We start from the raw sequence: 25,726 nt of genomic DNA on the forward strand, positions 1-25,726 counted from the left end.
ATTAGACATGCCATTAAACAGAAAACCTGTTGCTAGTAAGAGAAATGGGTGCAGCGGGTCCCAGAGTACCCTCAGAAGCATGTCATGCAACATGAAACCACAGGAGGCGCAGTTCTCCCTCATGCAGGAGCCAGGCTAGGCCTATCATTCTCCCTTAGCTGCAGAGTTTCAGGAGGGGCAGCAGCTGCTACCTACAAGCAACAGTTCATAAGGCATGGACTGTTGACATTCTGGATGCCGCTAAAACCACACTGAGAAAAAGGTGGCAGCTTTTCTTCCTTTTAGTCTTTAAATATGAATTCTTAAATGTTTGCTTTCTGACTTTAAACATACCTGTTCATTCAAAAGAAAAATAAAAAAGGACTGGAAATACTTCCAGATGAACCTGCAGATCTTTCTTTTGTTATTCTTATTTGAGTACACTTACACTGATTTCATTTAAAAGTTAAAAAAAAAAAAAAAAAAAGCCACAGTTTCAACTGACAGTGTTTCCAAACTCACTGCAATATTTCTGACTTCATGTTATCTAACATTAACTCCTCCTTCCTCTCTCATCATTTTTTTTTTTTTTTTTTTTTTTTTTTTTTTTTTTTTTTTTTTTTTTTTGTGAGAGCGTCTCAAGTAGTAGAGGCCAGCCTTAAAATTTCTACATTTGTGGGCTTAACCTTGTACTTGTGACCTCCTGCCTTCACCTCCCAAGCTCTGTGATCATAAATGTATCATCATCATCATCATCACACCTAGTCAGTTTTTTTGACTCTTGATTACTGTGAGCCAGGAAAATGGGTGCTGAAACTAGAAGGGACTAATATTACATGTCCGTTTAATGCTATGAACCCTCGTCGCGTCTATGCCTTTGGAAGGAAGTTATGAAGTATCTGCCTCATGTCCCAGGCCGTTATACTTCTGTGGTATTATTCCAGTGATGGCCTTTAGCCTGCAGGATATCATTCTTTGCCCTCAAAGAGCCTGTAGGATACTCTGGTGGCCTTTCCTCAAAACAGCAAGTTAGCTGTCTTATGTCCTTGACATAACTTATTATTTTCTCTGGTGTGGTGCCACGGAAGCCCTCTCTTTGTTTTACTTCCTCCCTGACTTCTGCTTCCATGATCCTTTGGTGCAATCTCTGCTACCCTCCCACAAATGTTAGGAGCCAGGCCAAGAATCTCACACTCTAAGCCAAGATGTCACTCTATGCCTTCATCCTTTGCTTGGACCTGCTAACTTCCTTGGTCAATGATGCATGACCTGTCAAGTTCATCAAGGTGTCATCTAAGGGCTGTAACAGCAGTGGCCACAGTCTCAGCCCCCTTGTACCTAGTGCAGTATGGGTACAGCACACAGTAGGGAGTCAAGCATAAGTTTTGAATAGATGGATGAATGTAGGATCGAGAAGGCAAGCTATAGCCAGTTGTATGTGTGTTTACATGGAGCACAGAGTATAAGGCTAGAGGGGAGTCTTTGGTGAAAGACCAGTTGTTACAATCAGGACTCACTCAAATCCCTACACTCAGATACAGCAAGACAGCTGGAAAGTACCATGTCTAATTCTAGAGAGTCTACCACATACATTTATGCTGAACTGAGAGAGCTGTGTATTTATTTCTCTGGGTAGAAGATTAGTAGGAAAATATGAAAACTATGAGTTTGAATCTAACAAGATAATAACCTAAAAAATTATTACAAGATTGTATGAGGAAAGACAGACAAAAGATAAATCAAAATAACAGAACCTAAGGACTCACACAGCCCACAGATGCTCTTCCCAGCAATCAGCCCTCTCTCGCCACAGATCCAGGAAATAGTCCTGAGTACTGAGGCAAGTGCAAAGCAAATAGGAAGAAGTGAGTGGGCAATATGCATAATTCAGGGGGAAAACAACAAATTTATGGAGAAGGTAAGTAAGCCTAGGTACCTTCCCAAGTAACTGAAGAGATGACATAGGCTAACTGACAATTATAAACTCCAGTGAAGATATTTCCCTTAGAAAAGAGAGAGAACAAAAAGTAAAACTGAAAGTTGTCAAGGAAAAGGAGAGGGCTGGAAAACACAAAACAACTGTCACTCGTCGGAAGGAAAAAAGAGCTCAGCCTAGCTGTATATCAGTCTAGCCAAATTTGACTCATAATGCAATTATCAAATGACCAATTAAGAGCAAACTTACCTGTGTACTCTCACAGCCTCTCCTGCATCTAGAAAGAGTAGGAGAACCAGAGACTGGATGGCATAGCTAGATTCTAATGAGGTCTACTGGTAAGGCCAGCAAGCTAACACATCAGTCCCAACAGTTTCTAGCAAAAAACTGGAGAAGTGCTTGATGATTTTCATCAAAAGTGTCAGAATGCCAAAAGGTGCCACTACCTGCGTGGCTAAGGGAATCAGGAGCAAGTTACTGTGCAGTGCATAAAGCCACTCCCAATGTTGCTAGAGCCTTCTTACTGTAGGGACCTGGGGGAAGGAAAGAGAATGAAAGAGGGACTCCTGAGATGTCTCAGCTCTACTGTGGGAGTGACCTGAATGGCTACAACCCTCTCACATTTGGAGAACATTAGAAATGAGACAGTGTGATTCCCTGCAAATAGCAATTAAGTGACAGATGAAAAGAACGAAAGGAAACCTAAGAAGGCAGCTATGTGTAAAGGCGATGAGATGTGGACAGAAGCTCAGCTCTGCAGTCTGGAGTGTGACGTGGAAGCCCCCTGGTCTCCTGGTAGCATCCCTGCCACCATTTACAGCTCTGTGTGTGTGTGTGTGTGTGTGTGTGTGTGTGTGTGTGTGTGTGTGTGTGTGGTGAGGGGCAGGAAGTAAACCTTGTGTGAGTACAGAACACAAATGCAATAAGTGGCTATAACCATCATCTTTTTTCCCCTGCCTTTTTATCTTTTAAATGTCATGATCATTAAAATATATGTCATAGATGACCTAAAACAGTGGAAAATGACTTATTGAAAACCTTCAAAGAACTCACATTTGTGCTAAGGAGCTTAATGTTATCAATAGAGTTTCGACTGCACTGTGAAACTGATTATTAATTTAGATGAGAGAAGGCTGTTACTATAGCACAGGCTGCTGTGGTACCACGTTCTTTCCAGGTGCAGATTTATCTGTTTTGAACTATTTCTGTAACCACAATCAAGCAACTTAGCATTTTGTTAACTCTTAATGCCTAGCCTTATCAGACAAACTACTTAAATGTTTGGTTTTGGATACTCTGGAAAAATCCCTGATTGAAAAGCAAACTGTTATTACTCCAGTAAATATAGTTTTTAACCCATTAAATAGATACTTTGCTGAAAATGTGTAGGCATACTTCGTTAGACATTGACTTAAGACTACATGGGGGCGGGGGGACCGGGGGGGAATGACCAGAGGACATTGGTTCTGATGCACCTGACTCTTCAAATGACAGCAGTCATGCAAAGTAGAAACTCTGAAGTTTTCTAAATTGTGAAATACAATGTTGTCACAATTTAAAAAGAAATAAAAGCAAACACGATTCACTTTTATTAGGCAGGACTTGCCAATAAATATGCAATTTGATTAGCTAGACAGATACATGCTTCTGAGGAGGCAGCAGAAAACAAAGATTTGGACTTTTGAGAACTGTACTGTCTACCCCTAAAGTTATTGATACTTAAAATTTCCGTATTTAATTCATCTAGGACCATGGACTGGGAACAGAGAGGAGACTGCAGCATTCGGAGTTAGTCACTTGGTGAAAGACAAGAGAAAAGATTCCTCAGGGTGCTTCAGTGATGCCTTGTACACAGCAGAGGGCCTGACATCCGTTTGGCCTCTGTGGTGGTGCTGTTTGGGACCACACCAGGAGCTTTCTCCCCATCACTCCCCAGCCCCTCCCTAGTTCTCCAAATCCCACAAACTAAAACATGGATGAGAAATGACATTGAAAAGGATGGCTCAAATTTGTTTAGACTACACAATCATTATTTACCAATCCCTGTGTTCAGGAACAGAGATGCAACATTTAGGGTATGCTTGAGAAAAGGTAAAAAGATGAATATGGCTTTAAAAATGAAAATATAAAATTGTCTTATTTATAGAGTGATAATCCACATTATCATAATGGATGGTCCCAGAACACAAAAAAAATACTATAATCAGCAGCCCAAAAGGAACTTTAAAAATAACTTTATCTAAATAACATAGAATACTTGCTATATTTAGAATGTGGACAAGTCATTCCATAGTGCAATTTCCAAAATATCAAAAGGTTGATCTTAAAACAGAACTAGCAAAGAAATGCACTATTAATAAGCCCTTAGCCTTTGGCTCACCTAGAATATACTAAGATGAAAGCAAAGCAAAGGAAAGGTCTGATTGCTACTGAAAATCACAACCTTTAATAAAGCTTCAAAATAGCTCCACCGTTTGCATACTTATGGAAACATAAGCATTCTGTTGGATGTAGCACTTTTTCTCACAAAAGAAGCTGAGATGTGGAGGCCATGACAAGACAGGTGTCCATTTTAATTTTGGCCTAGCTAACCTAATACCTACTGGCTTTAAATATACCCACTTTCCCTTTACAGGGAAAGAGAAAGTGAGCAATGGCCTCGATTTGGAGAACATAAGCCTCTGTAAATGTTTCTCTAGACATCATCAACACTAAAGCATCCTGAGATGGGGCATGTGCAGAAGGAGATGGAGAAAGGGAGGGGAACAGGGAACATGTTCAGAGAAGGAATTACGCAGAGGTTCACCTGCTGTTGTCACGATCAAGACATGGAGAGGCGCGGCTGCAACAGAATAGATACTTTAGCACGGAGAAAGAGTGGATAAGTGAAATATAAAGAATGAAATCAGATGTGACTTTGACTGAAATATTTAACTCATATATACCAACACTTGGAGGGGCATAGAAAAGATGGAAATACAAGTAAGATGTCACTCTATGCAGCTATAACAGAGATGTCACTCTGCATATGCTTAGAAAAGAACAAGTCTGGGGCATTTCTGGCTCATGCCGGTTTAGGAACCTGGACAAGTTACATCATCACCGGATATGGAAGTGAAGCCTTGGTTAGCGCTGGCTCATGGGGACACTTGCCAAACGAGAAACTAGAAAACACCAAGTGACATTAGAAAGACCAATATCGAGTCTTGTTTTGATTCAACTGCTGTCCACTAGTAATTTCTCTAAAAAATTTTTAAAGATAAGGTAGTTGTCTCTTGGGCCACAGCAGAAGAACCACAACACAGGGAAGACATAACTTAGAGGATAAATTCTGCGACAGATATAGCCTAAAGTTCATGGCAGAGTAGGTAATGTGAATCACCTACTACCAGGCAAAAAAAAGATCTATGCAGACTTGGTCTTAGTGCCTTTCTCCAGGACATCACTGCCTATTTTAAGCATCATGATCTTCCTGCCCAACTTAACCTCTAATCCCACTTTATAGCCCTGTTCTTCACTATTATTTAAGCCATCAGTCTGTGCTTCCTTAACCCTGTGGGGTTTCATAATGTTCTAATGTTTGCTAACATACACAAGTATATTTGTTCAATGAACCAGAAATCCCGTCTTCTAGGACAGTTAATTTGTTACTTTGTACAACAATTTTCTCCATCAGAAAAAATTAGCCTTCATGGATCTAAAAGAACTCCCAGAATATTTCAAGAAATATGAACAACTAAATTAAATACTGGAAGTACTCTGGTAAGCATTTATGTTCTGTTGTCCCATACAAAAGACACATGGCTGCCTAACATGTCAAATATTCTGTGATTTGAGCAAACACCTTTATGTTTGGATATATCTTTTGTGTCTTTATTTTTTTAATGTAGTATGAGGTTTACACAAAATTGTCTTCAGCATATTTTAAAATATCACTTTCCTGGGGCTTCATTTTACTGTGGCATATCCTAACACCAAATGACTTGGTATTCAACAGCATTTGACTATCGTTAATATAGTAAAGAGACTTTCAGAATAAAAATATATAATGTGAGCTACAAAACTAGCTATTGGTAGAAACTGCCTTATATCAGCCAATTCATTAAATATACACACAATTAAGAATTTTGAAAGTCAAATTTTTGCACAAATTACTGATATGACCTTGACTGGGAGCTTCTTGACTGGGAGCTTCTAAGAGTAGATGTTTATTGGATTTGTTATGAGTCAGTTAGGCAACTCAAATAATCACAAAAGAGTCAAGACTCTCATTTGTCCAGATCCTGGATGTTGTCTACAGAGTGAGACAAGTTTGATCATTGACCAATCCTTCTCTGCTAAAAGCATCTTTTAAAACATGAAGTAGGGCAGAGGGCAGGGGAGGAGAGTAAACTACCACTTTTGATTACTGGTAGAAGCTGCAGCTTGAAGTTAAGACAGCATTGGATTTAATGCAGCATTATTTTCACCCATATGTGGGATATGGTCACAAGCTCTCCTCACTATCCCCTTACCAAAAAGCAGCCCTTTCCTTGATTTTAGGTGGATTAAAACTCAGATTCTTGAAAATTATCTGACAGCTACAACTTAGGAATCTTTATAGGATGAGTGGAATAATAAGTCAGTTTTACAACATATGTTGAATGTTGCTCGTACATACATTAATATGAATGCCACTCTCGAACATCGCAGCCCCCAGAATCCTTGAGCTTTCAAGGGCAATTTCCCTTCTCCTTAGAGTCATCTGTAACACCGTGAATACTCCATCACTACAGCAGAGATACCAGTAGATGAGCTAATGTAGAAACAAGGCCATATTGCCATCATAGACTGAATACAGTTATGTTCAGGAAACTCAGGCACATTTTGTTTGGCTGATTTGGAGTTTGTGAGAAATGTGGAATGGGACTAGGGAGAACATAGAAATAGTAAAAAACTATATTCTGCTGAGCTATTAATGTTTCTGGGTAAAACAAAATGATGTTAAAAGCATTTACTCCTTAAAACTCCCCAGTGGAATAAATTTATAACACTCACTTTAGAGATAAGTAAATAAAAAGTCAGATTCCTCTCCGCCACATGGTCTTTTGATTTCAGTGAACACTACCTAGAAGTGTTCCTTGAAGGGATGGTGCTAGATTTAATTTTCCTTAACTGCTGACACAATGTTTAGTGCTTGGTAGAGTCTGCCAAATATTTGAAGAATTAAAGTGCAAGTGGGTACAAGAAGTAAAGAACATTCCAGAGAACCGGGCAGGTACTAACTACTTTCCCTGGCTGAGCCAAGTTTTTCCCTTTCTAACAGTTTCAGTAACCTGAACTCATAGGAGCACCAATGCCAGGAGCCCCAGAACAGAGATTCTGGTGTGCCTGGACTAGGATGTGGCATGCACATCAATGTGTCTAATGATTTCTTTTTATTTTATATGCATTGGTGATTTGTCTGCAGGTATGCCTGAAGGAGGGTCTCAGGTCCCCTGGAACTGGAATTACAGATGGTTGCGAGCTACCATGTGGGTGCTGGGACTTGAACCCAGGTCCTTTGGAAGAGAAGACAGGGCTTTTAATTCCTGAGGCGTCTCTGCAGCCCTGGACATCAATGTCTTTAAAGCCCCCATAGTGATTTGAATGCACAGCCAACGTTGAGTAATTAAGAGTCAGTATAATAAACATTTGGAATTCAGAAAAATTGGTTTACTGCAGACCAATTTTTATAGGTTTCTTTCTTTATTTTCTTTTAGAGGTATATATCTTGACTGACCAGTATTTAACTATTAGATGCTGATGGTCCATTACCAGTATTCAACCACAATAAAGTAACCGCTATCTAGTCATTGTATCCATAGGTGTAATTTAGTTTGGTAAAATAGACTGGATATTAATGCACATTAAAGTTTAAGAATTTCCTTTTAAGAGTAATAAGTAACTTTAAAAAAAAAAAGAGTAATAATTGATTTGAAAAACAAAGTATTGATGTAACACTCACTCTTTAAAAAAAACAAAAACAACAACAACAACAACAAAAAAAAACCCAGCCATTGGTAGTTAGTTACATTCACCTAAAATCGTGTCTTATTTTGTGGTGTATGTAACATCTGGATCTTTATCTACTACCCTCAGTCATCCAGGTCCAGACCTCTTCTCTCTCTTACTCATCACATGGGACCTCAGTAGCAGAAGACAATGGTTTTTGACCAATTTATAATAATTTAATTATTCCATTTTACATTTAAAATACTTAATTAAATTTGAATGGAGTTTAATCTTTTTAATTCTTCTGAGCAAATCTTGGTGGGCTAAGAACTAGATATAGTTATTTAACAAGGAAAACAAGTTGTTTATTTTTAATATCTAATTTTATATTCTATGATGTTCAGTACTATTAGACTGAAAATTCCAAAACGTTTACAGTATCAGGAGTCACTTCCCTGGAAGGAGGCGATTTTAAAACAGTAAGAGCAAGAAAGATCCCACTGCTCAAAACAGTTATGGGGATTATACATAAGGAGCTTGGGATAACTTAAACCCAAGCATTTCATTTTAAGGTAAACTATGGTAGAAATTTCACTTAAAAGGAAATGTATGAGAGCTCATATACAATCATATAATATTACTAAAACATAAGAGAAAAAATTAGAAAAGCATTACATTTAATTTTTAAAAATACGTTTATACTTCATTATCATCCCAAGGAAAGCTTTAGGAATGCTGGGGAGAACTGTTCAAAGTCTGATTTTAACTATTTATTTTTTTATTTTATTTTATTTTATTATTTTTTTGGTATTATTTTTTTTATTAATTTATTCTTGTTACATCTCAATGTTTATCCCATCCCTTGTATCCTCCCATTTCTCCCTCCCCTCCCCCCCTTCCCAGATCTAGCCAATGGTCAGAATATTCTCCACAGTTGAGTGGAGAGTGTGATATGACTTTCTCACGTACTCTGGTGCCTCACATTTGACCATGTCCCCTGGAGGGGGAGACGTGGTGGCACTCAGAGGAAGGACAGCAGGTAGCCAAGAAGAGACTTGATACCCTATGAGCATATACAGGGGGAGGTAATCCCCCTCAGGAACAGTCATAGGGGAGGGGAATAATGATTTTAACTTTTAAGTAGTCATAAACAGGAGTGTTCCGAATGCACTCGGTGTCCTTCCTAGGGTGTGCATGCTCTCTATGAAGGACGTTGAGACGACAATCTGGCTGTGAACTTCTCTCTTTACTCATCACATCCCTACTCAAGTGCACGGATCCATCTGCGTATGTCTGTGACTCGGGCTCCCATAACTTAAAGTGCATAGGTATATGAGGAAAGGCGTTTATTTCAAAGGCCAGTTAGTTAATCTTAGCAGATTGAAATTTTCAAGCAGCTGGCCCAGCCTTTTTCTTAACAGACAGTTTTAAGGACTGTGCATGAAAAGTAAGGAGGTGACCAGCATGTTTTGTCAGTTAGCAAACTGTGGGCTACACGTTATTTTAAAACAGTAGTTTTGCATACTGAATTCAACCTCGTTTTGCGGTCTCGCTGGCGCAGCCGGAGCCATGTTGGAAAAAGCAACGTTATTCACAAGTTAAAACAAAGGTCACCTACTCCGTAAGCTAACCGTCCACTAAAGCAACTGGACAAAGCTGTGACTTTTCACATCTCTTTTTACCTCTTGATCCGGATACATAATATTGATTCACTCACCCTGAATGAATAGGGCTGGAAGAAAGAGCCACGTTGTCTAAGTTCTCGGTGCCCCAGCTCAGACGATAAGAATTCCTTTCTGCCTCCTTGGCTAGAGCTGACACCTGTACACAAAGAACAGTGGATCCTATGAAAAAAGAGGCTGCAAAATTCAATCAAAATACAAGGACTTCGGAAAAAGCACAACATAAAAGGTGCTGTGACTCAGAAAAAAACTTCACTTAAAGAACATAAGACAAATCATCTGAAACAAATCTCTTATAGTGCATTCCCTTTTAAGTTATACTATGATAGTAGCATATTTTGAAGAGAACCACTGCTATCTATTTTTCTACATCCAACCAGTCAAGAGTAATAAAGTTATACCTAAAATTAAAAGATTCTAAAGTAGACCATAACCTTTTCTTATAGCTACCTTAAATATTACAACAAAATGTATTTCACAAGGTACCATTCACCTTACACACATGTCCTGCTTCTTTTTTTTTTCTCATAGTGGAGACATTATTCATAAATATGTATATAAAACCTCTAGGTAGAAACACAATATAACTTTTAAAAAGAAACACTATCTATTTAGAAAAAAATTACTTGTGAAAAAAATCAATTGATAATATTCATATTATTAGACACTCTCAAAGCTCTCAATCCTTTTTTTTTTTTTTTTAATTGTTAAGAATACATTTCGGTTTTTATTGTTTCTTTTTCTCTCTCACTCTCAACTCCCACGCCCAAGCAGTTTCCTCAGGAAATTTGTGGTATTAGGACATAGGAAAAAAGCTGTCCAGAAAGCAGACACGAAGGCAGAAAGTCATGTACCTGGTGGCTGGGGATCACAACTGTGTCGTCAATCATGGCATTGTCCCTCAGGTACGACGCGTGGCTCAGAGTGTGAGACCTGTCGGAACTGAAGGAGCGGAGGCTGGTAGGTTGGCAGGAGGTCATGGTCATGTACCAACAGCGGTGGAGGGTTGGGAAGATGAAATGAGCCGAGCAGGAGAGTGAAAAAAGCGTGCTATTAGCTAACAGTGCAACTTCCAGGGGACACAGGTCTCAGAGTGGCCCTACCCAACAGCTAAAACACACCCTCAGACTGTGCTTAACACTGAACAGCAAGGGCACAAGGGAATCCACAAGCTGAACTGGATACTCTTAATCTGATTCGTCTTCTTTCCAGAAATGGTTGAAACCAGCAACTGTCACTTATTTGCCAGTAAAAGAAATTTACACAGGCAGTAAGCCTTAAATCTGTTTTAAATAACCTCCCTGCAGCAGTGGGAAAAGGTTTGGTGGAAGGCATATAGTGCTCAGAGAGCAAAAGCAGAACGAAAAGGCAGGTTTCAGTTTTTGCCCTTTATTTCTATTCTCTTCCTGTGCCTCTTTCTCTTCCTCTCCACACTGTGAATGGCTGAATGTCAGTGTGTTCCCCTGGAAGGTACAGAGTGAGACGAACTGTAGCCAGATGCGTGCTTCCTGTGGAAGGGGAGTTCCTTTTGTTTATCTCCGGTGAGTGCAGCAGTGCTGTTATTGCAGAGGAGAGCAGTGTCCCCCTTGCATAGCCTGTGTGTAGTGCAGGAAGCCCTAAGGAGTGGTGGTTGCCATGAGGATGAGAGGCAAGAGCAGGAGGGACTCGGCATTAGCCCAGAACAGACACACACCAACACAGGGACAAATCACCAACAGACACTGACCGAAAGCAATGATGGGCTTCTAAAGGCAATTTTTGATAAATCTGAACTTTGTTATTTGGAATTACAGACTCAAATGCAATGGACAATAAGTTGGCCTTTGTATAACTCATTCTTTCTAATCGATCTGTACAATCTAATGACATTGTATTGGTGTAAGTTTTTTTCTGTTTTCTTGAGACAGAGTCTTGCTACATCGCCTAGGCTGGTCTGGAATTCACTAAGTAGCGCAGGCTGGCCTTGAACACACGTGTTTGTCCTGCCTCAGTCTGCCAAGTGCTGGGATTACAGTTCTGAACCACCATGCTTAGCTTATAGATTGATATTTTAAATAGTGTATAATATATACATTTTATGCATAGTCTAGGAGTTAACCAATTATATTCAAACTATTAGTCAAAAACCACAAATGGGTAAAACAGGGATAAGAAAGCTTTTATAAAATTATAGAAGCAAACTATAATTTACTTTCACCCAGTAGATATTAGACAATGAAACACCGTATGAACTGAATTATGGACAGAATGGAAAACTAACATTAAATTAATTAAATGGAAAGGTAACATGGATTTGTAGAAACAGTTTACTATTGCCAATGTACCAAATTTTGTAAGCCATGTGCCCTGATTCATATAAGGTGTCAATGACAGCTGTGGTTAATTGAAGACATTATTGTGTGAAAAATCTTTCATAGTAACATTTTCCCATGTTTTGTCAGCAGGTTTTCAGAACCCCATATTTTAGAGAGTGATATGAATTGAAGAAATTGATTATTGACCATATGAGCTCTTTCCTACGTAAATCTATTATGTTTATAATGAAATGAAATCAAAATATAATTTGAGCTCAGTTATCTTCAACTCTACAGGCCTCTGGGGTAGACTGAGGGTCTTACCACAGGGCACAGGCAACCTGGAATAGCAGAGGTGTGAGTTCTAGAAGGAGGAAACAGTAGAAGTTATGGCTGGTTTTGTAGCTGTGGAGTTGGCTTTCGATGGGGTGTTGCTGAGGTCTCGAATTTAGCCTGAGACAGGGACTCAATAATTGGCATAAAAACCTTTTAATTTAACAAAAATGCATTTTCACTGGCAGAATGTGGAGTTGCTTATTCCTTGCTTTAAACCTGAAGGACAGCACAGCTACACTGGCCTGTGTTCTGGATTTTGCAGTAGAACCTCAGTAGTGCTAAAATTCTATTCCTTATTTTGTTTTGATGTTAGTTAAAGACAGAGAGCCAAGCTCTTGAAATGACAGTCTGTTGGTTCAACCGTTTTCTTTGGCCATCAAGTGCCTTCTATTGGTCTCAGACTTATTAGCTAACTAATCTCTAGCCATGGTTGTATAATCTCAAAATTTAGACTATAACTTTACATAATAACGGTAATGGTTGTGTGTGAGTTAATACTACAAAAGAAGTGGCCCAGGCAAAAACACTTGAGTCAGAAGTCTGGCTCATTTGCTAGGTAAACTTGACCTTTTTAAGCACCTTAAGTAGAGGAGAAACACTGGTTTAAAATGGAAATTCATACATAAGAGAACAAACAGCCATAGCTGAAGGTATTCCACATAAAACTTGCTGAAAAAGCATTAGGGTTGAAGTATACCTAAACTTTTGACTGAAGGCATCAGATCTCAGTGACCACTAGAGTGACAAATGACCAGGTGGAGAGGTCAGTCTGAAAAGTGGCATGAAAGAGCTCATTGGCTCTAAGTGTGATGTCACATCCCCAGTTAGCAAAAGTAATGAAGGTGAGTTTGTGATTTCCATCTTCCTAACTCCGGGGTCTCTCTCTCTCCCAACTAGTTTTGTTCTGCAAGAGGTAGAGAAAGACTCTGCTGGTTTTATTAATATTTGTCTCACCTAAACACCTAACAGGGAGAAAAAAAATCAGAGAAAGACAGATATTAGACTTTGTTGACAGTGAGAAGGAGTGGGCCAAGACCACCATTGAGTGTCCACTTCTTTGTAGATCTTATAGAGCTTTCTCTGCTGCCTGGCGTCTGAAATGCTCATCACTTGGTGAATCAACCTTACGCCTTTTTCTAACTGTTCTTTTCTACTTAAATGAAGTACGTGCTCCCTGATGAAATAATAACAAGAATAAATTTTTTAAAAATAAATTTGAATCTCCGGGTCATAAATTGCCCACATTTGATGGGAAATGTTACAGACAAGCTTAAATATTTGACAACAGAGTTGCCATTAAAAAGAGATTACCCTAGTGAGGCCTCCTGTTCAGTGAATACATTGAGAATAACATATCCAAGGAAATTAAATTTTACTTGTTCAGTTGGAGGATCTGCAGCTATAGACACAGAGAATGACTCAATTCACACTTTTCTCCTGCCACACAACTGGCTTGTGTATCTGAATAAATGTAACAATTACTAGTTTTGTAAACTATAATACTTATTAGACATTCGACTTCTGGACGTTGAAGCCTCATTGAATATTTAAATTTGCAAAATTTTCAATGTGTTTAAGAAGTTTCTGTGTTTTTGTTGCTGTTGTTTTTGTTATTGGAGTTTTCTATTTGAATTTGGACAGTATTTTAAAATTATAACAACAACAACAACAATAATAATAATAATAATAATAATAATAATAATAATAATAATAATAAATGGCTTAAAATCCAACTGATAATAACTTGGTTGTGTTTCTGCTCAATATGTATTTAATTGCATGAATATTAATCCTTTATGTTTATTTTACGTAGCAGAACGCTTGTTTTTCTGTCCTCTCCAAGCACATACAGATAGGTAGGCTGCTTAGTTTGTTATGGGAAAGCCATGCTCCTGTGTTGTCAGCCACAGGGTGGCGCTGTAAGAGTCAGAGTCAGAGTCAGGCCTGGCTCTTACTATACTGTCATACCGGTAACAAACAGATCATCTCTTCTTACTCCAGCAGTTACTGAATTAGCACAAAGGAGCGGAGACCTAATTTGAAGAAAAATTCTAATTCTAGAATACGAGCAGCTTGCCAACACACACACACACACACACACACACACACACACACACACACTGAGCAGTGAGCAGTGAGCAGGGAAATGCGAATGTGTCCAGGATGGCCATGGTTTCATGCCATATAATACCTACCTGGGAATGGTACTATTGAGAGCATACCAAATAAAGAAATAATGAAAAGGGAGAATGGTTACCAAAGAAGTGACGTACCAAATTGCTCAAGCAAAACAGAAATAGTAATTAATAAAACATGGAAATGAGATGTTGCTGTCTGTAGCTCTATTTTGGGGCATGTGTATACATGTGGTGGTCAAGAAATGCACGTGGGAATCTAAGAACACAATGTGTAATGTTTGACTCATGCCTCTGTCTTCGTATGCTGATAAGTCTCAAACCACCACCACCACTCTATAGAAAGTACGTTATAATGCTCAACTTTAGATTGCAAAAGGAAATATGAGTGAAAACAGGCATTTTTTTCAATAACTAGAAGCTGATGAAAACAAATTTTTCTTTGGCTGGGCTCCCACAAAACATAGATAATTCCTTATGTTGAAAGATAGTCTTTTATGAATTTTGGATTATGAATCCAAACCTGTCAGTGGACAAGAACTTAATGTATGGAACACAGATTCTGTTACCTCTTCCCCATACCTCCCAAGGGCTCCTCCTTCTTGACCCTGGCCTTTAGGGGCTACCCACTATCTAAGCTACCAATACCAAGGAGTCAAACCTTCCCTTCTTCAACTGCCCATAAAACTCACCAACAAATCTCACCATCATGTCTCACTGCTGAATTTTTCTACCACTGGGCCAGTGTTAGTGTCTCTGTTATAACTACTCAGGAAACAGTAGGTTGCAGCTAAGTTGTCTAGCTAAGTTGGCCACTCTGCATTAGAAAGATCCTCCGTGTCACAGAAGGCATTCCCGTATAGTGTAGGTGTGTTCCCCATCCCTTCACCCTCCTGGTCAGCCCCTTGCACCACAATGTCTTGCAGCTAACACCAGCCTTTGCTAGCCCACTGTTAAGGCTTCTGTGTCCTCTGCCTTGCCCTGCATCAGTGCTCATCTGTCTGCCTGTGTTTGGGCTACTGCCTGTCCGGAAGCTCGAGCCTCTGTCCTGCAGAGCGCTCGGTGCTCTCATGCCCTGGCCTTTCAGGGTTGCTCTTAGGCTATGAATTTGGCGAACACATTTTAATCGTTTTGGTGCCTCCCAGACTTATCAGAATGCTCAGCTCAAGAATGAACTCACATGGTAATAAAGAAAGAAAAAAATGAGAGGAAAGGGGCAAAAGAAGAGGTAAAAATAAATGCGAAATGGGACTCTGGTGCTCTAGGGAAAAACCCCAAAGTAGGTTGCCTTCATAGATAGTTTATGCAGAATTGACAACTCTTCCTTAGATGGTAAGTATGTGGGAAATTCATAAAGTAGCTGACAAAAGAGTCAGCCTTCTACTATGATCGTGCAGCTGTTGATGGAAAAGACATTGCAGAAACATGGACATGCACACAGGAGACCCACGTTAGCAGCCATACTTCTGAACAAGCCTCCAGAATATTCTTTTTCATCTTGATGTTGAGAGTAGCAGGCACCAGGCGTACTAATAGTAATAACCAAGATAGCACTGGATTGCATAGTTCAAAATATTAGCAAGGCTCCTCAGATTTGTCTATACAGTGGGGTCCTTATGGGCTCAGATCACCTCAGAAGATTCTCTCCTTTTCTTGTTCGAATGACAAAGTTATCATCAGGGCACTTTTCCTCAGCACTTGTTTTCCATTATTCTTATTATGTGCTTGTTCAGCAGAAACCACAGCACCAACAGTTAAGTCAGAATCAGAGGTATGTGGAGGTGCTAACCACATCTGTCAGGCAAAACAGTCCTTAGAATTTGCCTAATGAAAAGAATGGCAGCTGGGTAAATACATCTCTTTGAAAGGCAGGGGCTCCTTTTTTTTTTTTTTTTTTTTATCTTTGCTGTGCTTCATAGCAGCCTCATGATTATGCTATATTATTTGATGTCTCTGAGCTAGTTTCCTACCCTCCAAACAGGCACTCCTTAAAGTGAATAAAATAACATGCTAACTGACAAGCATGGGAAGCTTCTCAAGTTCTCAATAACTGTGCCTACATTTTTTTTTAAATCACCATAAGAGTATGTGGTAAGCCAGGCATAGCGGTTCAAGCCTATAATGCATGCCCAATGCTCAGAAGGCTAAGACAGGAGAGTCAGGAGTTTGAGGCTCATCTGAGGAAGTTCCACACCAACCTGGGCTACAGGTTTGGATTAACAGCTGTGTTGTGCACACTTCTGTCTGACATTCGGTGTAGGTTTGCTGAATACCTGTCAGATCTTCCTCCCTCTAGGCTGTAGCGAAGGTAGTTCATGCCGTCCAGGAACTGACTGCCAGGCAGTGAGTCATCTCCGAGTTCTTTGAGATCTTCGGGCCTAAGGTATTCGCCCCCGTCACCGGTCATTGTGTCGTCACCTTGAGGTAATCAGCGGACAGCGAAAGAAGTTACTTGTTGAATTTAGTACCAGCAACAAAATATGTCCACTATTATGAAGTGCATTGACACGACAGCTTGGTTAACAAAGCACTGCACAGCAGGAAGACACAAAGTCCATGCACAAGTCTACAATTGGCTAACGCTTAAAGAGATAGTATTTGATCCATTTCCGCAAAATACACCAAGACAAAAAAAAAAAAAATAATAATTGCATGAATTGTCATTCTTTGAGTACCTTTCAACTGGCTTTCTGCATTATTCTTGTTATTATGATGACGCTCATCTAGCTTAAAGATTAGCCCGATGTGTAGATTACTAGAATTCTTTCAGTAGCTTCAATAATTCTATGCATAATTCAGTACCATTGACAATATGCTAATAAATGTCTAGTGTTCTGTAATAAATGAAAGATTTTAATTAGTTAATTAACTGTGTATGTGTGTATCAGTGTGTGTTTGCATCATGTGTGTGTATCTGTGTGTATGTGTTTGTTTCATGTTTATGTATGTGTATACATGTGAAGGAGGTCAGAGGACTATGGCCTCTCCTTCCACTGGGAAACTGGGAATTGATTCACTTTGTCACGCTTGGCAGCAAACAACTTACCCGCTGAACTATATTGCTGCTCACATATATAGTAATAAAACTTTATAAGATTAAACAGCAAAAGGGCACTAAAGTAGAAAGAAAGACGTTCTAAGAACATTTGGGAATACAGTCTGTGACCTGTTTTCATGTGTGAAAAGGTGATGGGAATGGTTAAATGCAAGATCTATCACACAACTATGGCTGTACATCATGTATACCTTAAGCAAGACCCCAGGCATTGCCTAAAACTCAACAGTTGGTCTGCGTGCTTCCTCTTTTTCCTCTTCCCTGGCCCTACCCCAAGGATCCAGGCAATTTAGTTTGGTTTAAGTCCCTAATACTACCCAAGTTGGGGCATCCTGTGTCTCCTCTGAATCAGTTAGTTTCCAGGTGCAAACCTGTTTCTCCTAAGTTTCCAGTTCTGACCCCATTCTCTCAGCAGCCAAGGTCACAGGAAACAAAATTAACTCAAGATTCATTTCTATTGCTTGTGCCTTAGAATTTCTCAACAGTCCTTAATAAAATATGATGACCCACATCTTAAATTTGCCTATTAAACCTCTTGCTTGTCATGTCTGGGCAGAGAGAAGAAGGTTCATAAAGGTTGAAGGAGAAGATAGGGGTGGGAAGGCAGAGTCTGGCTGGAGAATTCCAAGTCTGACAGAGCAAGGCACTAGGTTACTGCTGCATCTGACAGAACCTAGGAGAGGACAGAGTCTCAACCCTCCCCTCTGATGCTTGTGGAATTGTCTTACAGATAGAGAGTGAGCCATCTGAACAGTATAATTAAAGTAAAATATATCATCTTAAAAACTCTGGCGACAAGCCAAGACACCATTTGAAAGCCTCTGATCATACTGAGTTCAAAAGACAGTGGCTGTCTTTAATATTCCCCCCAATTCTCTGCCTCCTGACGGTTTTTCTGAGGACATTGTCTTCCTACAGCAGATGCTATGTTCACTTTATTAAAACTGAAGCCTCAGAGTTTTGGAGACACCCACTGTGGAATAGGTCATATGTCATGATTGTGACCCAAAGAATTCAAGTTCGTAATGCTAGTAACAGTGTTCGGAAGCTAATTGGATACTGATAATAGGAGTGGCACTTGTCTCAGGCCGAATGTCCGTGATGGTGTATATAATTTCTCTCCGAGTTATTTATACATAAAAAAAAAAAATCACTGTTCAGTATTGCCTGTCAACACAGAGTAGTGGAAAGTATGTACCAGGAGAATGAGAAGAAGTCCACATTTACCTACTTCCGTTTCTAGAGCCTTATTGCCTCCCATCTTCTTGAAAACCTGGTTTAAATTCTTGCTTATACTCACGCTCTTCTGCCGCCAACCCCATGAAGAAGTCTCCCTCCCTACAGCAAAGCACTACTCATTCAGGGTTCCTTCATACTTGGCCTTCTGGTCCTTTCATAATCACATCCTTACTGCTGTTAACTGATTTTTAGTAACTAAACAGTGACCACGAAGTGACTTCTTTGAAAAACAGCCTTCCTCGATACCTCTGACAGGGTCTCTCCTGGTCTTTTCCCTGTTGCTTTGAGTCTTTCTTCTAGGGCTCCCTTGTCTGAAATGGTATTCCTACATGACCCTTGTTAGGTTCAATTTACCACACATCATTAAAGCTTCAAGGGCATTATATACTATAATGAGTTTTCCACTGGATCTGTCTAAGACCTTTGGCAAACTCCACATGCATATTTCAATCTCCTCCCAGAATGCTGCACCTGGATTTTTCTGTAATCTCATATTTAGCATGTGAGAAAGTAGAATGTGTGTGGTTTTTTTTCTTACTTCCTCCCTAGCTAACATGCTTCTTGACAAACTCTCTATAGTACAATTTTCCTCATGTTTTTAGTTAGGGAGATGGGAAAGATGAGAATCTTCCTTCCTTCCTTCCTTCTTTCATTCCTTCCTTCCTTCCTTTCTTCCTTCCTTCCTTCTTTCATTCCTTCCTTCCTTCCTTCCTTTCTTCCTTCCTTCCTTCCTTTCTTGCTTCTTTCCTTTCTTCTTTCTTTGTTTCTCTCTTTCACATTTATTTATTTATTTACTCATTTCTTCTATGCATTTTGCCTGCATGCATGTGTGCATGTTGGGTCCACATGTGTGACTATAGCATCCCCAGGAACTGGGTTTATAATGGTTGTGTACTACTGTGTAGGTTCTGAGAATCAAATCTAGGTCTTTTGCTATTGGTTAAATGTTCTTAGTCACGGAGCCACTGCTTCAGATGCAGAGGGTCTGTTTTAAAAGAGCATTCTGAATTAAGAGCATCAGTTCTTACTTGGCATGAGTAGAATTTTGTGCAACTTAGGAAGACCTTTGCATAACTTAGCTGTTACAGAATAATTATACACTGACACACTATCTATTATTAACTTATCTGGTATAAAACAACCAGACACAACTATTTTCCTGAACTATATAACAAAGTTAATATGAGTTCCTTTGTTGTTTCCTATACTTGGAACAATGTCTTCCTAAATTACAGATGTATTCAGTTAATAGATGACTCTCAGATTAGTGAGTTCATTTTTTTGTTGTATTCTCCAGTTTTTCCAGAATTGCAAGGCATCAGTGTTTTTGCGGGTTTTTGTTTGTTTTCTTTTGTTGTTTGCTTATTTATTTGTTTGTTTTTAAAGTAAAATTGATTTTGATTATATGAAAGCCTCAAGATTTCACATGTTGGTGACTGCTATATTAGCCATTCCAGGACTGTGTGAAAAACAATTCTAAAAAAAAATGGGAATAAATTAAGATCAAATGATGTGGTCACAAGGTTAACCTGTACTGATAACCTCTATGATGTTTGGATAAAAGACTCTCTGATGTGTCACTGAGCCCCTGCCCTTGCTTTTGAAACATGGGGAGAGATGAGGTGAGGAGGAAGCTAAGTGCTCATGAAACTGAGTATAGGAAAGATGAAACTGGTTTTCCTCCCAACCCTCTGCATTCTGGCAGTCTCTCGTTTACTAGATCATGTCGATCCAAGGGATTAATGGAGAAACATGTACAATCTGTTCATTGATTGATGCATTAATCTCAAGGAAAAGTCATTTGTGAGTCATATCTGTATAGGCATTTTGTTTATGGGTCTTGTAATCCATGAGCCCCTCTGAAGGCTGTGGGAGTGAGTCTGCAAAAACAACTTTGGGTAAAGTCTGGGTAATGTAGCTCTTATACACTGCATTCCCATTTCTGTGATGTCCTTGAGGTCCCCTCCTGTGTCTTTATATCTGGACAGAATTTGTACCAAGAGCAAGCTATTATTCTACCTCAGTTGCACTTTCAATACTAAACGAGGTGTGTCCTTCAACAGTTATTTCTAATGTCTGTAAGCTCTAAACTTCTCACTGATGAAGCAGTCTCCTCTGGTCTGAACAAAACAGTGCCATTCATAGCCTCTGCCTCTGGATTACAGGGATTAGAAAGATGGTGTAATCGCCATCATACTCAGTAAATGCTTTCTCTACCCTCAGGTACTTGACTCATCCCAATAAAACATCCTTTCTGTGGACCACTACTGGATGAATAAAAGCAGATTTCTATTAACTCTTAGTTTAAATCCTTAAAAATATTCTAATCTCTCTAGACTCAGCCAAGAATTCAGACCCTACCCAACCGCCCCAAAAATGTTGTTATGCAGCAGAGAGAGGGACTGAGTTATTTTGTCACTTACTGTCATTCTGTTGTACTTTCCTACGTCGAGACAACCCCACTGATCTTTCTCTGCTCTGTAAAACCTGGAGCATCCCCTGATTAATCTCACATTCTTGGATAATCCATCGGATTGTGTGAGCGCCCCTAACTCCTCACCAAACAGCTCTGAAAACTGATAGCATGGCACTGTGCCTTCAATGATAGCTCTTCACGCATTGGTCTTTGTACATGCTTGTTGAAGGCAGGCCCTGGGTTCCCCTTTGATTGAACTTTAGAGATCTCCACATCATACTTTCATATTCATCAACTGTGCACTGGATTGGTGAGAGGAGAACATCAACTGCTTTGCCATATATCACGCTAGTTGAAGCAGGCATCTAAACTCAGCTAATGAATGCCTTTGGGTACTGGTATAGTGTAGACACCTGTAGATGCCATAGAAAACAGGGATTGGCTAGCACCTTCTAATCACATGTGGATGATAGCAGGTTCCATGAAAACTGCACCAAATGTTAAAGAGTTGACACTATAGGTCAACTAATACTACCTTTGCATAAAAAGTGACTTTGCACAACTCAAATATATCACTTATACAAAAATGATTACACTTGAATTCCCTAATGGCAATAAAATGCTATTATATTTTTGGTTATTTCTAAAAATAAAACATTTCTCTTATAACAAGATGTTCTTGCTCAGTAATCAATATTTTTCTCAAATCAAAAGTTCTTATTAATAATAAATGTCACTGTTTAACAGTTTTAATTTTAAATATTATATATCTACATCTCATTTTGTATATTGGATAGACATGAGACTCTATATCTTACAAATGAAGTTTCTGGCAATTTTACAGTAAACACTTTAATTGCTTTAGATAATACTTACCACTCATTTAAAAAATAATGATCTGTTTCAAAATCACACACATCGAATTTATATACTTAGTTTTCATGTAATAAGCTCGTTCTGAGGGGGCACCACATCCTCTCTGAAAACTTTATATTATATAGAATTTCTTATGTCATTCATTCCCCCTCCCCCCAAATACCAAGTTCACACTAAATGACTTTTAAAAATACATATTGTGTTTTTATTTGTGTGGATGTGGAAGTGTATATAGTTGCCCACAGACATCAGAGGAGGGTATCAGATCCAGGTGGTCCCAGGTGGTTGTGAGCTGCCTGACATGGGTGCTGGAGCCTGACATGGGTGCTGGAAACACTTGGGCCCTCTGTGAAGGGAACACCTCCTCTCACACACTGGGCCACGCCTTCACTCAAATCTTCCTCTCCCTGAATAACTTTTAAAGATATTTATATGTTAACTTACCTCTATTCTTGGCTGTCTTTTAGAACACAATCATATTACAATTCCTAATTTTATATATATATATTGCTGAGGTTGATTTTTTTTAAAAAAAGAAAGATTCTTTTTACAGAGCATAAATCTGATTGTCCTGGAACAAACTACATAGACCAGGCTGGCCTTGAACTCAGAGATCCACCTGCTTTTGGGTCCCGAGTGCTGGGATTAAAGGTGTGCACCACCATGCCCAGGCCAGGCTGACTTTTAATGTCTGCTCTCAAGTTTTCTCTCTGACACTGACTCCTCTGTAATTGTGACTACAAGTACATGCTACCATACTCGGCTTCTAATTTAATAATATATTTCCTCATCTAAGAAGGATAATATAAGCATTCACCTCAAGCACACTTAGCTGAAAGTGTAGATAGTAACTAATAGTTACCAAAATGTCATTCTGACTTTAGTATTAACTTACCAAAGAATAACTTTTCCTCAAAATGTCTATTCTAGAAAAAAAAAAAGATATTCCTCTGCGGAAATATTCTTACAATGTTCCTTGGATAAAGTAATTTTTGTTTAGTAGATCTCCATAATAGTTGCTAAATTATTACCAAAAGAAGCCAAACCATGGCTTTAAACTTACAAGTTAATAAAATGCACACATCAAATACACACATGCACAATTTCACCCACATTACACAAGCTGTTTCAAAAGAAACATTAGTATCAAGAAAAAAAAAAATTAAGAATTAAACAAGCTGCTTCTATATAGCTAAGAAAAGTTAAAAAGCAAAGAAAAGTGATCACTCCAAGTCCTTCTAATGGTACCTGAATCACTAAGTGCTTCCCCATCAATAAAGTGGTCACCAAACTGTTTAAGAGCTGTACAACATACGAGTGAGAATGAGAAAGACAGTCCCACCAAAAAAATGGTGTGTGTACTTGGATGCTGGAACTCAGCCAGTGGATACTAGACCATACCTCATCCTTATAATGAATGCTCAGAATTTCAGTCTTTGGCAGTAACTCTTAAAATTACCCATCGTAATGCATCGATCCAACATTTGTTCATTCCTGTCGTAATCCTTATATAAGCTGATACAGCTTAGTGCCTGTTGCCAGTAAAAAGTCAAACTGGTTCCTAATAAGACTAAGAGTGTAAAATTTTTCCTTGAGATGTCATGGCAAAGAACCTAAAGAGTTATTAATATTTTCTATAGAGTCTTTATCTATCAGGCCTAGCACCACCTTCATGGGAATGATTTTGCAAAGATACGATTTTTTTTTTTCTATGTTGATATGCATGGAAATAGGTTTTTTTTTCAATGCCTTACAGTGGTTTTGTTATTGAAGCGTGTGTAAGCTATGTTGAACTTCTATCATCTTAGGGCCATAGGTTTGTTTGGTTTTTATTCAAGAGAAACAATACTGGGAAATTCAAAATATAGAACAAAAAAAAAAAAAAAGAGTCACTGAAAAGGTAGAAAAGAACCTTTTTATGCCAAGCATGAATTCTTATCTCTAGCCTCAGCAGTCCCCTGCACATGCTTTAGAAAAAAGTCTCTTTCAAGACTTTGAAATCAACTGTCTAGATCAGTGGTTGTCAACCTGTGGATCGCAACTCCTTTGGAGGGGGTCTTATATTAGATGTCCTGCGTATAAGACATTTACTCTTTAACAGGAGCAAAATTACAGTTATGAAGTAGCAATGAAAATAATTTTGTGGTTGGAGGTCAATTCAACATGAGGAACTGTACTAAGGGGCCCCAGCATTGGTACATTGGCAACCACTGGTTTGGATCATTTCTACCAACTCTACACCACCACAAACATGCAGATGGTGAAGAATGGCTTAGTCCTGTTGAGACTGTACTATTAGACCCTGAGGTCTTTGTATGCCTCATTTAAGGATTTTTTTCTTCTGAATTTGATATATGTTCTTTATATTTCTACTAAGCAGAGATTTCTTAATATATCATTGATGAAGAATGTTTGGAAGTCTTTTAAGGCATGTTAATATGAAACATTTTGGTATAATTAGTATATGCATTAAATATCAGACAGCTCTTTTAGCGCGTGACTAATTTCAAATTTCTTTGTCATTTCTCCATCTTACTAGTTATTAGAGAATAAAGATAATAGTGGGAAAATATAGGTAGACCTGACTTGCGTGCTTTTTCAATGCCAAGAGTAAATTTAGTGGACTAAAGGTGGGACTGGGTTTTAAATGTTACAATGCTGCCACCCATATTACCGCCTTTGTCCCTAAAAAAGTTTAATTTCCTTGTGTAACAACACGACAGCTGTCACAGAAGAGCACAGGAAAGACTTACCCTCTTCATCGGACACATCAAGAACCTCTGTCATCGTCTCAGGAACATTTAGCTTATGTTTTTCAGTGATAGTCTAGAAAGACAGAAATCATTAGTTGCAAAGTTGAAAACAAAGTCAAATAAAAGATGAACAGAGTCATAGAGGTGAGCAGTCTACAGGAGCAGCAAGCCACCAGATCCAAACACCCCATCTTACCCACAGGGATGCTTCAAAACGTACTCTCGTGAAAACTCCTTTGTTCTTTCTGAGGATAAATAACCAAATGGCTCCAGGAACATTGTCCAAGAGAAGATTCATGATTGTTAGTTCCCATTTGAAAAATGAAGTCCTTAGTAGTGGCCTTAGTAATCAATCATATTGAGGAAGCAAACTAATGATTTCAAGACGTCTCTAAAATGAACTGAACTAAATGATGTTCCCAGAAAAGCTTTACCATGAAGCCATAAACATGCAGGCGATGTAACATATGTGACACATCTTCAGCAGTGAGAGGGCCAGCAGTAGAGAATAAGTCATCTTTTTAGTGGTCACAGTCTACAGTCACAGTTTACTGCTTATTGGCCTCCTATGGTGCTTTCCTCAGTGGCCAAGTGGAAGAAGGCACTTCATTCCTGATAGAGGATAAAAGCTGAGAGATCGGCTCCTCTGGCTGCATGGCTTCCAGTTCTAGCCTCATCGAATTAGCTGCAAGGCCTCAGGAGGTCTTTTAATCTAGCTATACCTAAGTTTCCTTGTCAAAAACCCACAGACTAATGTGTCACAAAATTGTTATGAATGTTAATACTGGAGCATTGAGAACATTCTTTGGAATAAGCTAGAGTTCAATACACATCAGCTTGGATAACTGGTTCTTGAAAGTGACCATGTCCCCTGGAGGGGGAGACCTGGCGGCACTCAGAGGAAGGACAGCAGGTTACCAAGAAGAGACTTGATACCCTATGAGGATATACAGGGGGAGGAAATCCCTCTCAGTCACAGTCATAGGGGAGGGGAATAAGGGGAAAATGGGAGGGAGGGAAGAATGGGAGGATACAAGGGATGGGATAACCAT

At 39.1% G+C, this 25,726-nt stretch overlaps 1 protein-coding gene across 2 annotated transcripts in view; it reads right to left on the reverse strand.

Moving 5' to 3' along the window:
• Positions 1 to 25,726, reverse strand: part of Ank2 (ankyrin 2) — a 213,162-nt gene that overhangs the window by 45,390 nt on the left and 142,046 nt on the right. For both annotated transcript variants that reach the window (XM_051165831.1, XM_051165830.1), the window contains 6 exons: positions 24,675 to 24,747; positions 23,170 to 23,223; positions 16,609 to 16,753; positions 10,425 to 10,527; positions 9,606 to 9,709; positions 4,722 to 4,757 (listed from right to left, as the gene is read on the reverse strand). In XM_051165831.1, coding sequence (XP_051021788.1) covers positions 4,722 to 4,757; positions 9,606 to 9,709; positions 10,425 to 10,527; positions 16,609 to 16,753; positions 23,170 to 23,223; positions 24,675 to 24,747 — 515 coding nt within the window. The remainder of the gene's footprint in view (positions 1 to 4,721; positions 4,758 to 9,605; positions 9,710 to 10,424; positions 10,528 to 16,608; positions 16,754 to 23,169; positions 23,224 to 24,674; positions 24,748 to 25,726) is intronic.

This window comes from Acomys russatus, chromosome 23 (genome assembly GCF_903995435.1).
Source record: "Acomys russatus chromosome 23, mAcoRus1.1, whole genome shotgun sequence".
Lineage (NCBI taxonomy): Eukaryota > Metazoa > Chordata > Mammalia > Rodentia > Muridae > Acomys > Acomys russatus.